The sequence below is a fragment of the Amphibalanus amphitrite genome, unplaced genomic scaffold, assembly GCF_019059575.1.
Source record: "Amphibalanus amphitrite isolate SeventyFive unplaced genomic scaffold, NRLGWU_Aamphi_draft 000641F_arrow, whole genome shotgun sequence".
In the NCBI taxonomy this organism is placed as follows: Eukaryota; Metazoa; Arthropoda; class Thecostraca; order Balanomorpha; family Balanidae; genus Amphibalanus; species Amphibalanus amphitrite.
Window position 1 is genome coordinate 257,805 of NW_024882135.1, and position 14,696 is coordinate 272,500.

Sequence of the window (14,696 nt, forward strand, 5' to 3'; positions counted from 1 at the left end):
CGCGCTGTTGCAGCTCTTCCCCCGCCGTGCCGCCCTCAGCTGGTTCCGGCGAAGCTCTGCCGCGCCACTGGTTCGGCCGTCCGCCACCGGCGGCGCCACTGTCGCAGAGGCGCCCACACGGCGTCTCGGGAACTCCCGATGGCCGCACCTTCTGGGAAGGGGTGAGGGGAGGGGGGGGGGTGACCTCTAAAGACAAACTCGCCTTCCACCGTACAGGACTGTGTATGCGACAATGCGCTTTGCAGTGTGATCTGACCTTCTCCGTCGACTCGAGGTCATTTCGGGGTGCGTGAGGATGCCCATCCGTCTCAGCGGCACTCACACACTGGAAAATCCCATGCGGACGAGCGGAGCGTGCCCTGCCCCTCGGCTCGCGAATGGCTCTCACGACCACCACAGAGGGGCTGCTTGCTCAGGTCTGTCGTCAAAACAACCACGGATCGACAGCCCAGCGCGTCGAAAGGGTGATGCTTTTGTGAGGTCCTGACATGCATCTGTATAATTGGCAATAGGCAATAGGCATCTTTTGCGACGCATTGCACGGCTCAATCAAAAGCTGACGCAGTGTCAGATAACTGCCTACACAGTGAAGACTTCAAACCAGTACTTTTCCTTCAAACCACAAACTCCACCAGTCATAATAACAGCCAAATGGCGAAACAGCGCCTCTGATATTGACCAGTGACGTTAGCGTCTACCGTGTGACGTCACCCGTCCGTCAGGTGACGTCAAATATTTCGCCATTTCTGCTGAGAGTAGAGAACTGAGAGGGCGTTCGGTCTAAAAATTGTCCACCATGGTCCCTAATAGCCAGTAAAAATCGTAACCACGGCATCCCGAACATCGGGCATTGGCTATGTCCGGGATGCCATGGCATTTATGGCTTTACACACCCGTGACACCGTTGTGGATCTCCCAATAACCTCATGGTGTCTGATCAGAGCCATTTCCTCCACATCTCCCAGCTCGAAATGATGTGAATCCACCCTTCACTGAGTTCTGAACGGCCTAAGAGCCAGCTGACAGTCTACCAGACCCAACTTCAGCGGGTGTCACCTCCCCGTCCACCAGACAGCTGAATCAATCGATCACGAGCAAACTTTTTTCCTTCTCCGACTTATTGATCGCCGGAAAATCGGACGACTCTTTTCCTCCTGACCTACCCAGAATGAGCCCGTGCATGGCGCATCAAAAGGCGGTGGAGGCGGCACGCGGGGGAGCGATTCCGATCATGACGTCACCGGTCCAGGTGGCGTGACTGATGTAAACCAGTGTTCATGTAAACCAGGCACCGAGTGAGTTCACGATAAAACTTATCGGCAAAAATGTGTTGTTTGTCCACGGTAGGTAGTGTTTCATTCACCTTCACAAACATCGGGTGTGTGGATGAAGCGATCACAGAGTCGCATGAAACCTCAAACACAAACAAATCGGTAATAGCATAGGTGCCTATATTTGATACAGCATAAGTAGAAGCTTTAGGTTACCAGCAAAGCTCATGACATTTCGATAGCCAAAAATTGAACACTGAGGTGCTTCCCATGACGAACGACCTTCAACAACTCGTTGGTAATCCATCCAGGTCGATTACAGCCTGCTTTTTCTACAAGCATGGCGTTTGCCCACCAGCACATAGAGTCGATTCCATGCAGCACACATACGAACAGCTTTCGCCTAACGCCGACCCTTGGCCACGCTCAGCCGACTTCTCGCCAGCGAGTCTTTTTACCTCCCGAAGCTATCCGCCGGGGTACAGTATGGTCTACCAACGACTACATACCAGCCGCTGAGGCGTGGGCGTGCGCTAATTCTGCTTACCGACTACAGAGCCTGGCATTTGTACTCGCACCACCCATCCAGCCAGCCGAACGTCACGGTAAGATAGCAACAGAGACGCGCCACGGATGACACAGGTGCGTCGTAAACGGTATGTCCGCCTCACGGGGCTGTCTCCGTATCATAGCACCAGCAGTTACCCTTCGTCCCATCCGGCACAACACCAAACCTCGTCGCTGGCTTCAAGACGCTGTCCCTCGCCTGCCTTACTACGTTCGAGCTTATATAGCTATAAAAATACCATCTGAACGTCCACCTTACAAGCCTCATCGATCGCCAGCATTTCTGTTACATCAAAGGAAGCAGCTCGCACACGTAAAACAGCGAACATCCAAACAGTCGCGGGAGAGACAGACATACATGAAGTGGATACATAACTGCAGTGCTGAAGCTGGTAGCGATGTAGTAAGAATAAAGGCAGGGTACGTTATTGCGCATAGCATGGCAAAAAGCAGTCAGGGCACACGTGACCCTGTCTCATATGCAGGAACGCTAATGGAGCGAAATTACACAATAAAATAGTTCAGCAACGTTCTAGAACCTACTTGGCAACCTGTTCAAGACGGTAGCAAGACCAACGAAAGGTGCAGTAAAATCCGTAATGATGAACGGTGCACAAAATCAGTTTAACAACAAATGACTGATTAGAACGAAACATAAGCCAAAAATAGGTTCAAAGTTCAACATATCGAATAAGCCTCACCGTTTTCATTAATGAAGTCATTCACTTTGGACCAGTGTTGGGTGCGCGCTCAGGCAGCAATGAAGTCACATCATACACTCACAGTCGTCACAGGCCTACTGTTCTCCCGCTCACATCGGTGCATTTACGTCCGTTCTGAAATGCACAATGCAGTGCCTGTAGGCAGCTGACCCCTACACTCCCCTCGATCGGAGCGGGCAGCGACTCGACACTGACGACAGTCTACTCTGTCGCATACTCAATACATAAGGGGAGCTGGACCTTACCGCCGTCTCTGCGCTGGTATGGCCGCAAACGAAACACAGAGACATAGCGCACACGAAACGGACTCCCACCGCCGTCCCGGCGCCTACCCGGCGCCACAGCGAGGGTCATCGTCACCGACATAAATGATCACCGAATGTAGTGCTTACCAACTACAAACAGTGCTACTGATGCCTTCCAAAGAGCTTTCCATCCCAACACTAATCGATCCACACCGTGGCGTCGACTCAGCCTCAGACCAGGCGGATAGACCGAGCCTCTCCTCTCACTTTCTCCACACACAAATACACACCTTGTCTCCAGCAACCCTCCCATACTCTCTCTCCACACCCCAGCTTCCAGTGCAGCCGCCGGGCGTACCCGTCCCGGCCGCGTGTGTATCTGTCGGGCTTTAGGAGCGCCCTCTGCGGGAGCCGGAGCGACGACCGGTCTGGGTCACCCGGTCAGCGGGCGGCACCTTGAAGCCTCCCCGCTCCAGCAGGATGCTGCAGATGTGGTTGTTGTTTGCGGGAAGGACGTCCTCGGCAGCCTGAGGAGTGAATGAACACCGGTCAAGAGAGTGGTGGGAGGGAAGGTAGTTAGAAGAGGTCACGGTCAGGTCCAAGTCAGGTTCTATTCAAGCTATGTAAGAGTTTAGTCGTTTGTCAGGCCAGTCATGTGGAACTAGCCATGATCATGTCATGGCCAGATCGTTGTAGCTCACCAATATTTGTCATAGCTAAGCTGCTATCATGTCAGGTCAAAGCCGGGTCGCAGTCATGCATACATCTACCGCAAATAGCACACCACAACATATTGCGCAATGCGCACGCCCATGCCAACGTTTCGTCAAGATCAATCACTTTGGAACACCATTTCAAGACGTCAGATATTGACTTGTTTGGTGGGTTTCCATGGCAACCGCGGGTCATCTGCGCACTGCCATCGAGTTCTGTGGCCGGCACCGGTACCTACGATATATCTGCCCAATCTGATTATCCTCGCGAACGCGAACGGAGCAGAACAGCCTCACATATTGTTTGTCTTGTTTTGTTGGGTTAGGCTTTTTCGGTCTGACAAGACGTCCATTTCAGAGCCGAAAGGATGACAGGAATTAGGGGGAGACATTGGTCTGGGCAGACACCCTGGTGAGTCACCGGGGCTGACCCCGTCCAGAGGACAGGCCACCCAACCCCAAGGTATTCACTGCACCCGGCTACGGGGTGCGCTCCCTCGGGAGCAGCGGTGCCGCTCCAAGGGAGCAGCCCGCATGATATTAAGTTGCTTGTCCAGTAGAGGTGGCAAAAGATGAAAATTTTGGGAACCGGACTCGAACCAGACCCGGCTGGACATTTCTGGAACCATTCGGACCCGGCCTTAGTTGGAATCGGAACCAGTTGGACCCGGTTCCCCAAAAGTCGATTAATACAAATTACTTGTAGGTATCATTAGTTGCATCATAAAGCAGCCTATTTCCCACTGGGAATACTCATGAGGCCAAGAAACATTCACTTCATTCACTTCATATTTTGCAATAATTTGTAGTGTGCAAGATGTACAGTTTACGGCAGGACCCGGTTGGACTCGTCAGAAAATTTCCAGGAACCGGTCTGGACCCATATGGGTCCAGACTGGTTCTTTGGACCGGGTCTTCGAGTCCATATTTTGCCACCTCTATTGTCCAGCCCGGGAGGGGGTTACGGAGTGGATTAAAGATAAGAAGGATTACAGCATCCCGAGAATGAAAACGACGGAACGGGTGATTAATTCGATGTGTCGGTTTGCCTTTTTTCTCCAACCAGCATAAGTAACGGGCGCACGGTTTTATGTTTCACATGCATGAAAGGATCAAAGGGAATTCATTAAACATTTATGTATATCGTGGTGAAATGATACAAAAACAAACAAAGCACTCAAGCCTTATTCTATACCAAACTTCACCCCGCACACCCCATCGATGATAACTCATCACGTTTGATGGGCTTGTGGATAATGGCTAACACGGTCTCACTGGAGAACCATCAGCCACTGAGCCGACGCCGGCAGGCCCACACGTCAGTGTTTTCCGCACCTACCGCTAGATGTCGGGTCACACGCTCGGTGTAAGTTCTGGGAAAATCCGCCTACGTCTGAAGTCGTGTCCGTTCTCGTTCCCGATCAATATACCAGTCACTCTATCCTTCGCCCCCACATAATACTAATCTTCTCGAGCTGCCTCAGTCGCAGACAGGGAATGTCTATCCCTCAGTGAGCACCATAATATTCGCATCGCCGTCTGTTCCTGAGCACCACCACCTAAGCGCTCTCAGTTCCAAAACACCGTTCCGTCCCTTCCATCATCAGGACAGTCAAATCCTTCTCCTTCACGCCCGGTCAGCCCTGACCCGGGCTGGCCGGGCAACTTTACCCTAGGCGGGAAGCTTTCCTAGGAGCACACCGGTAGCCGGGTGTAGAAGTACATACCAGTGGGCTGGGTGGCCTGTCCAATTGGATGGGCTCAGCCCAGGTGACTCACTAGGGTGCCCGCCCAGACCAATGTCTGCCCCCCCCCCCCCCCACCAATTCCATCATCTTTCCGGCCCTGAAATGGTCTCGTCAGATCGAAAGGCCCTAACCCAAAAATTTCCTAAACGAACATTTTCAAAAGCTGACATAATTCTTCTGCTAAAATGAAATCGCTGTCCACCTCCCATTTAACACAAAACTGTGACACATTCATCTCACGTACTGCCTCAATTCCCATCTCAGTCTGTATCGGTCACCGTATCAATAAGTCCGCCTTATCCCGCTCCTCTCCCCACCCGTTCCACCCTCTCCCGCCCCAGTCACCTGCAGCGGCGTGGTCTCGGAGAAGTCGGCCATGTTGACGGCGGCGTTATTCTCCACCAGCTCACGGACGGAGAGCTCATCTCCGCGGAGAACGGCGTGGAACAGAGCCGAGCGGCCGCCAGTGTCGTCCTGAGGAGAGAGTGGAGAGAGAGGTGAGCCGTGTGTGGGGAGAGGGAGGGGATGTATTAACAGCGCCGAGCGGCCGCCAGTGTCGTCCTGAGGAGAGAGTGGAGAGAGGTGAGCCGTGTGTGGGAGGGAGGGAGGCAGCGCCCAGCGGCCGCCCGTGTCATCCTGAGGGAGAAATGTTAGCCGTGTGTGGGGAGAGGGATGTATTAACAGAGCCGAGCGGCCGCCAGTGTCGTCCTGAGGGGAGAGTGGAGAGAGGTGAGCCGTGTGTGTGGGAGGGAAAGGAGGCAGTAGTTAACAGCGCCCAGCGGCCGCCCGTGTTGTGCTGAGGAGAGAGTGGAGAGAGGTGAGTCGTGTGTGTGGGGAGAGGAGATATTAACAGAGCCGAGCGGCCGCCAGTGTCGTCCTGAGGAGAGAGTGGAGAGAGAGGTGAGCCGTGTGTGGGGAGAGGGAGGGGATGTATTAACAGCGCCGAGCGGCCGCCAGTGTCGTCCTGAGGAGAGAGTGGAGAGAGGTGAGCCGTGTGTGGGAGGGAGGGAGGCAGCGCCCAGCGGCCGCCCGTGTCATCCTGAGGGAGAAATGTTAGCCGTGTGTGGGGAGAGGGATGTATTAACAGAGCAGAGCGGCCGCCTGTGTCGTCCTGAGGAGAGAGTGGAGAGATGTGAGCCTTGTGTGGGGAGAGGGAGGTAGTTAGGAGCGCCGAGCGACCCTAGGTGTCGTTCAATGAGCAGGGACGCGGGAGTGAATCGTGTGCGTGAAACGAGAGGTAGGTAGGAGATAGGTATCCTTAGGCAGGAACAGATGATGTGCAGTCAAGTAGGTAAAGGAGTCAGAGAGGTAACTCATGTGATCGTTGTCGATAATATATCAGTAACTAGGTGCGGCGTGAATCAGAGTGTAACTGCTTAATCTTTGACGTGGTTGACATACTCAAAACAAACATTATGAAATGTTAACATCAGTAAGTGCGCAAGATCGCTCAATAAAGAGCATATCCCCATCCACGACATTCCCCACGACATAGCTGAATTTCTTTACAAGGTTAGAAGAAAACATTATCATGTGGTGGCATGATTGGCATTGCAATTTTGTGTGTGAAATACAGTTCAACGTTGTACGTGTATCTCACTATGTAGGTACTGTTTGCTAAAACTTAAAACGTGAGAAATCAAAACGAAACGGCAAACATCCACTAGCGATACATACTTCAGAGCATAAAAAGCACAGGCCCAACTGCCATAACACCAACCCTTTCTACGCTGCCTTTGAACGCCCTCTTATCACACCTCCCACCGTCCCACATCCCACCGTCGCCCCTTACCGCCACGTTGACATCGACGCTGTTCTCGATGAGAAGTTGAAGGGCGCGGCGGTGCGGGTCAGCCACCGGCTGATGGATCACCACCAGGTGAAGAGCCGTGTAGCCTGGCGGCAGACGGTGGATATGGTAAGCACTGAGCAGGGGTGGCTGATGAGGGCGGTAGTCCTGAGGGATAGAGGGTGGCTGAGGGACAGCACTCTGCAGGCGCAGCACTCTCACTCCTTTGAGACAAAGAGTTAGGGAAGTATCACCGGATGGATAGGGGTGTTTGAGGCCGAAGAAGTAAAGATGGTCAGTGGTAACAGGAATACCATAAGACACGCTACAGAGCAGACAAAATTGACAAGAGGACATCAAGATGACGTTCTGGCACCGTAATTGAGAAGGGCGTCAACGTGCGAAAAATGTCACCTCACCCAAAGACGCTGTTTTCGTGAGAATAGTTATAGCCCCGAATCACTTTCGCACCGTCTTTGCTAGCGCGTAGGAGCATTGGAAAATCGGCGTTTAGCGCAGCTAGGAGCTTTTTCCAATCGTATACGAGCGAAAAATGTTGTGGTGTGGTACCATGACTTCTCTGTTTGGCCCTTTAGGGGCAATGAATCAGCGCGCGGCCGCTGCGCAGCCAAGACGTCCGTCGCGGTCACATGACTTAGGCTAGGGGACGCGCGCCCGCGATAACGTTGTGTCCCATTTCTGCCTGGTCTGTCTGGCGACACACGCGTTGCCGTCCGCCTCCCCGCCGCCGCCATGTCATGTTATTCGTTTGTCGCGTGTTATACCTCATCGGGCTGTCACCTCACCCAAAGACGCTGTTTTCGTGAGAATATAGCCCCGAATCACTTTCGCACCGTCTTTGCTAGCGCGTAGGAGCATTGGAAAAAAAATTCACAGACGCGGGTGGTGTATTAGATGGATGAGAGCGAGGATAGTGATGATGTCAGGTTAACTAAAGCTTGACAGCATGAAATTAGATGGATGAGAGCGAGGATAGTGATGATGTCAGGTTAACTAAAGCTTGACAGCATGAAATTAGATGGATGAGAGCGAGGATAGTGATGGTGTCAGGTTAACTAAGGCTTGACAGCATGAAAAAGGGAAACCGAACCCGATGAGCGAATCAGGTAACCACTGCTTGCAACCATCAGCCTATTCTATACGTTTAAAGTGACGATCGAAATAGCATTTCTGCTGAGCAGGATACCAAATTTAGTGTATCATCGTTGCAAGAATGGAGCACCCGAGCGCCGGCCAGCCTCCGCCACTTCCAGTCGTCACATCCGCTCGTCACTATTCACGGACATCACCACCACCGCCGTCACGCACCGGACAGTACAGCCACAGTGGAGTCACACAGGACGTAACCCTGCCCGTCACAGCGGCCGTTACACTGAAAGTACGATACGTCACGTCACATTCCCATAATTCCAGCGCATCATTCCATCGCGGGGCAGACCCGGGGCGGGTTCCACCGACGATCCAAACCGTCAACATCCTCTCTGACAACTCCTTCACCAGAGGACACGTAAAGGACACGTCATATCCTACCTCCTGAGTCCCGCCCATCCAGAGTTACAGCGGCTAAGTGTGGCACTAGTTACCCAGCTTCCAGGGTTTTCTTGTCGAGGATGCTGTACTCTAGTGTAGTCCGCACAGTCCAAAATTTAGCCCCTCAGCACCCACCTTCCAGGTTTTTCTTGTCGAGCAGGCTGTAGTCTGGGCCCCAGTCGAGCAGGGCGGCCAGCACCTCGACGCGCTGGTATCGGGCCGCCAGGTGAATGGGCGTGTTGCCCAGCTTGTCGACGGCGTCCAGTTGTGCGCCCCGCTCCAGCAGGATGCGCGCGCACTCGGCGCCGGTCACCACGTGCAGAGGGGTCTGGGAGGAAGAGGGGCGGGTTAATCAACGCCTATAAACAGAACGGTCTTCGATAGGGGTCGGGAATCATGGGCCCGGGTAGCCACGGGTGCAAAAAGGGGAGTGAAAAAGGTGTACATGCATTAAGTTCCCTTTTCGAACAAGAAAACTGGGTTTCATTGTCAAGCGTCAAAGGCTATGACAGCAATGCTCATTGGTTTTCGTCCCTCCAGGCTTCTAATAAATATTATTGCACCATAAAATCCTGGCATTTAGGCGGAAGCAGGCGAGCTGGTAAGGGAGGTAAAGCCGATAGCATGACGGTAGCGGCCAACGAGCTTCGGAAAAGCTGTATAGATCAAATGGCAATCCTTAAAACTTCCCACGATGGCCCTTTTCACAGTTAGTGAACCTAATCGCACTGACTTCCGCAAATTCAACAACGGCCTGTTCCATTCATGGCTCAAAGCCGTATCGTTTAAGCCATCTTCACCATTGAGTACACAACTACAAAGACACGCTATTCATGACGAGCAGATTTTTGCCCACAGCAGTGAGTAAAGAAAAGTCACTACGATGACAATAACGGCAGTGAATCAACGCCACTAAGGCTGGACTGGTCTCACCCAGAGACGTACTCTGCTACATTCAGTATTCACGCTAATTAGGCAACATCAACGGAAAGGGAAGGCTACATTCTCGTACTCTAACTGATTTACAGTAGAACTCAAAACAACGAAAACAATTCTTTCGCCGAAATGGTAGCAAAACATTTACTTTGCAAACAAGTAGCGCCAGCCAAATGCTCTTTGCCTTATTGATGGTTCAACTTTTCGCCTTCCAACTTTATGTGCGTTCTGCCTGCCTGAATTTTTCATGCAATGTGAACTAAAGTTCGTTGACTTTTCAACACATCGACTTTTTGCCTTGCGAGGTTTTTCAGTTTGAAATCTATCAACTTACTCTCTTTTATAACCCCAGGGGTTATGATAACCCCCAGAGGTCTATGGAGGGACAAATCAGAACCTCTTGCTACTCCCCTCCCCGTGTATCGTTCACTGCAGAACGCTCCCGACTAGTGTCTCGTCCCGCTCGCCATCCAACGATTTGAGAGTCAAAGAGGACAAAGAAAATGAGGGAGAAGGAACGTGTAGACTGTCGAAACAGACGAATTGATGGGTGCGAGTGAAGGACACTAATCAGCATCAGCCATCGGATTACAACAACAAAAACACACACCATCTGTGATCTGTTTGTGGGACAGCGAGCAGAGGAAGACTGGGGTTACGGTCTCTCACCTCTCCGTGTCGGTTCTTGGTGTTCACATGTGTCTTATGCTGGAGCTTCTTCATGAGGTCGGCGTAGCGCGCCAACTGGGCGGCGTTGTTCTTCTTGGCCAGCTTGTGGAGCAGTCTGTAAGAGCGGAGATCACCGTGTGAGTGATCGCCGCGGCTACGGGCGCAATCAATGATCAGCTACCAAAGATCACCGTCTGATCAGTGGTATTAGCGCTGGTTCATCAGTGATCGCTGAGTTTTTTTTATTACTTATGATGGTACATACAAAATTAACGTTATTATGACATCGATGTTCCCTCGCTATCTATAAGTCGGTTTTAGTCCCTTATTTACTCTGTTTGGAGACATTACCCACACAAAGTGCCGGAAATTCAGATTCCTCGACCGGCGTCATACCAGCGGAGCGGCTGCGCAGCTCAGTCACAGGAAATGACTTCAGACGGCCCTATCTGGCCCCGGGAACCCCAGAAGCGGCGTATCGCAGTCGCCGGCCCGGGCGGCGCCGGGCCAGGGTGGAGAGAGGGCCCACTTGAACGAGAACAAGGGAACCGGTCCGTGACAGGCCGGAAGAGGGGGACGTTCGGCCACGAGAGGGAGCGTCCCGCGATCTTCCCCGCACGGCAGATTGTGGGGAAGGCTTGCGGCGGCGGTCCTTCCGCCCCTTTGTGTGTCAGCGTCTGTTTGACGGAATACCGCTGACATGGGCGTTATGTTTTCACCTCTACTGCGATCGGCGCTAGGCAGTACACAGTACACATACCCGCACCCACGGGAACCCAGCACCCACAGACGAGCTATACACACACCCACGGAACAAGCCTCCAGACGCGTCCCGCACCCTCTGACGCTCCCCAATACCACCAGACGCGCCCCAAATACCGCCAGACGCACCCCGAATGCCACTAGGCGCACCTACATAACCTTCGGCACACGGCTCGCCAGCTCTGCACACGGAACTGCAATTATCGCTCCCTGGCGGAGGAAGGGTTCATAGAGGTCAGATGACAGACTCGAGTGTCGAGGGACGGCTGACCGGCTGAGCACCTTGTGGGTCTGTGGGTCTGTGTAGTAGAGACTGAATGTCGACAGGTCTCCCGGAAGCTTCTAAGTTATGCAAGGGTTTGCCCGACTTCGCTGGTTATGATCGCAGATGAAACACCGGGGCGACCAGCCGTCTGCAGCCACAGTTTCGCCTGACTTCATACTAACTCGGACACTAAGCAGAATTATACCCTAGCCTACAGAGCCACAACAAAGCAGTGAAGAGTCATGGCAAGTCGACATATCAGCGGCCGCAGAAATACCCCCAACTGGTCCCGGCTGTATGACGTAAAATCCACCGTGTTGAAATAACCATGGCGCAGGCAGGGTTGAGATCTGAGGGTGGTGTCACGGTCATGGCAATGTCCGTGATCATTTACATCAGCCAAGCACTCCAGCGCGGTTACGCGGACGAAGTGCGTGACATAGCCGCGGTTTGTATCCATAGTAACAGCGCGTGAGTAGGAGGCCTTGTGTGCACAACACAGACACAGGCTGACGCATACGGGCAGCCCCAGGCTGTGATATTCTAGTACTGCTGCAACCACCGGCGGCGTGGGAGGGAACGACGCATCTCGCAGAAAACGTCCTGGATATACTTGAGAAGTCAATGGTGCTTAGCGCCAGGAGCTTCGTGAGCCCCACAGAACGACGCTAGAGAAGGTCAATCTGATCATTATCCCACAAACAATCCAGAAGTTCGAGGCTTACGAAAACTTGCATCAGCACATCGGGATATTGCCCTTAGCAAATAGTACCTATTTTAGCTAACCCACAACCTTTCAACCACCAGACGCCTTATTGGCCATACCCTTTCCATAGCCCGTCAGTACCTACTCCCACCGCTGCTTTCAGTCGCTGTGGAGCGCGACTGCCGCTATCAGTGGCGAACTCGTATCGTATCGGCATCCACGGGTCAGTCCCGCCACTCCAACTGTCCCCGATTGTGACAGCGGGAGGTCGGGCTTGCGTCACTACGTGCAACGGGCGACCGGCGCCCGCCTGTCCTCGCCGGAGGGACTGGGTGCCGCGTGCCAACGATGATCCTGAAAGGACACCATTTCTTCGGTGGGCCAACACTACCCAAAGACGGCGAGCTAGCTCGACTGGGAAGGTAAGGATGTCCTAATCGGAAAGAGACTAGCGTGGCGATAGGAATGTGTAACTTTCCAATGAAATATATTCATCCGCAAAAGTCGATTCGTCAGGCACGAGCTCCGAGATGCTAAGAAAATTCGGCTTATACCGAGCTACAATGAATTCAAGCCAGGAATCAGCGCAGAACAAAGCATGCTTGGCTTCGTTTCGCGCAAAAACCCAGGGAAGCTCGGACAAGATCAAATATTAGATCCGATTCATGACAAAAAAAAAACTTCCATATCAACAATCATGTAAGTCAAAGAATGCAGCGATTCCATGCATACAACATGCACATGCAAGACCCCAAAATACCCACGTCCCACCCCCGAAAATAGTCCATAACGGAACGCAATAGAGCACCAATGGTCATACGAGACGCGCCAGCCGCATCTCACCAAACTCTACAGAGCTCTTTAGTCTGTGGCATTAGAGGACGCAGTTGAGCACTACGAAATTCACTTGACGAGTCCGCCATTCCGCCAGATTACAGCCGGAGCGGTGTATGTAGACTTTTCGCTTCGTTAGCTGTACACCGCGCAATACAGTGCAGCGAACGAAGCCACGTGAATTTCCTCGCAGGTGCGGCCCTGAGCAGCGCACACAACTATCGTCCGGTTTCTCATAGAGTGCTACGACCTGTGGGGCTACGATCGCGTGCAGGGAGGGAGTCCACAGCAGGAACACACAGTCATGTTTGGGTAAAAGCGGCACGTTTTTACAATAAATACAAACGATGCCACCCGAGCATGACGACAATCTTGTCCTCGTATTACACGATTTCAGTCTAGTTACGGAACTTACGGAGTAAATTAGCTTGTAGCGGATATTGCTAATATAGCGGATAGATAAGAGCCGAGATAATGTTTCTAAGACTTCGAGATCGCTTAGCCATGCCTCGATTCACGAACCGAGGTAATTTGGAGCACGATGAGCCTCAGACGAAATGAGAAAATTATTCTGTCCACGGATTGTTCGTGCCGTCAAAGAGCCTTACAGTGATTCACGCGACTCGAGCTGCCTACTTTCGGGCCCTAGATCACGCGACCGGCCGGCCAGTGGTCGGCTATTTCGATCGGCCGCTGCTCCACTGTTGATCCGTATCGAGGACAGTGAAGGGCCGGTATGGCTCGGCGAACCCCTGAACAGCGGCTGTTTCCTCCTGGCTGCCGACTCGACCAGTTTCCGCTTCCTGAGACAGCCAGAAGGTCGCAAACCGGGCACATAGGCAGGCCATGCAGTTGTAGGTTCGTCTTGCATTGTGGTGCAGCTGCATGCATGAAGATGTTCACGGCCAATGGCATATCATTGCCCGATCCATAATTAAAATCACCTTATGAGTGTTTTTAATCCATTGAAAGACTCGTCACATGGTTTTGTAACAAAGTGATGGTGTTAAAAAAAACGTTTCCCGGATAACTGATTAAGCAAAAAATGTACGAATATGTGAAGATGCTAGTACACTATCGCATGAAGCTATAAGGAGTGAACAACAAATGAAAAAACGTCCATAAATTCCCCGGCGAAGGCCCGTGTCTCCCGGCCTGGCGTGTACCCGGGACAGTCGGCACTCACATGTTTCCGTCCACGGTGCTGCGCCGCTGTGCCTCCATGTAGTGGACGAGCACCATGCGGGCGGCCGTGGGCGGCACGCCGGCCGGCACCTTGACGTCCTCTAGGACGCGGCGCACGCGCGCCAGCAGCGCCCGTTCAGCGGCCGACGGCCGGCCCTGGGCGCCCACGGTGGTGACGGCCGAGCAGCCGGCGGCGGCGGCCGGCGCCGGCGGCGGCAGCGCGGCCGGCACAGAGGCCCGCGGCGAGTCCAGCAGGCTCTGCAGCAGCTGGTCCACCGGCGGGTCGTCGCCCAGAAAGGCGTGCACGTCGAACGAAATGACCGGCAGCGGCGCCGGCGCCATGGCCGGCTGCTGCTGCGGCGGCGACGGCGTCTCCTGGCGGGCTCTCATCGCGGGCACTTCTGCGGGGGCAAACAAAACGGGGGTCAGAGCGGAACGGTGGGGTGACAGCAGAAAACACAGACCAGCGGCATACAGACAATCCTAAACACCTCTCTCATGTCCATACATTTGCTTTATTTCATGTGTATTTCTCAAATTTACTCCGACCGACCTGAAATGGATGACCAAAAAATGATCGAATAGCAAGCAATCATCATCTCCAATGTATCCTCAATGCATTGTTAAAGCAGCTCATGAAAGACAAATCCTATTCCACAGCCCCGAAATGGTGTCACTTGGGGGCCTTGAACTGCCATGCAAACCAGGGAGTCTCATGACGTGAGCACACTTG

General features: G+C 53.0%; 1 protein-coding gene across 4 annotated transcripts in view; it reads right to left on the minus strand.

The window, feature by feature from the left end:
• Positions 1-1,434: 1,434 nt before the first annotated feature.
• Positions 1,435-14,696, minus strand: part of LOC122363838 (ankyrin-3-like) — a 33,811-nt gene continuing 20,549 nt past the window's right edge. For all 4 annotated transcript variants that reach the window (XM_043333568.1, XM_043333567.1, XM_043333566.1 and 1 more), the window contains 6 exons: positions 13,965-14,364; positions 10,212-10,326; positions 8,742-8,934; positions 7,059-7,162; positions 5,612-5,740; positions 1,435-3,332 (listed from right to left, as the gene is read on the minus strand). In XM_043333568.1, coding sequence (XP_043189503.1) covers positions 3,195-3,332; positions 5,612-5,740; positions 7,059-7,162; positions 8,742-8,934; positions 10,212-10,326; positions 13,965-14,353 — 1,068 coding nt within the window. In that variant the 5' untranslated portion in view covers positions 14,354-14,364 and the 3' untranslated portion in view covers positions 1,435-3,194. The remainder of the gene's footprint in view (positions 3,333-5,611; positions 5,741-7,058; positions 7,163-8,741; positions 8,935-10,211; positions 10,327-13,964; positions 14,365-14,696) is intronic.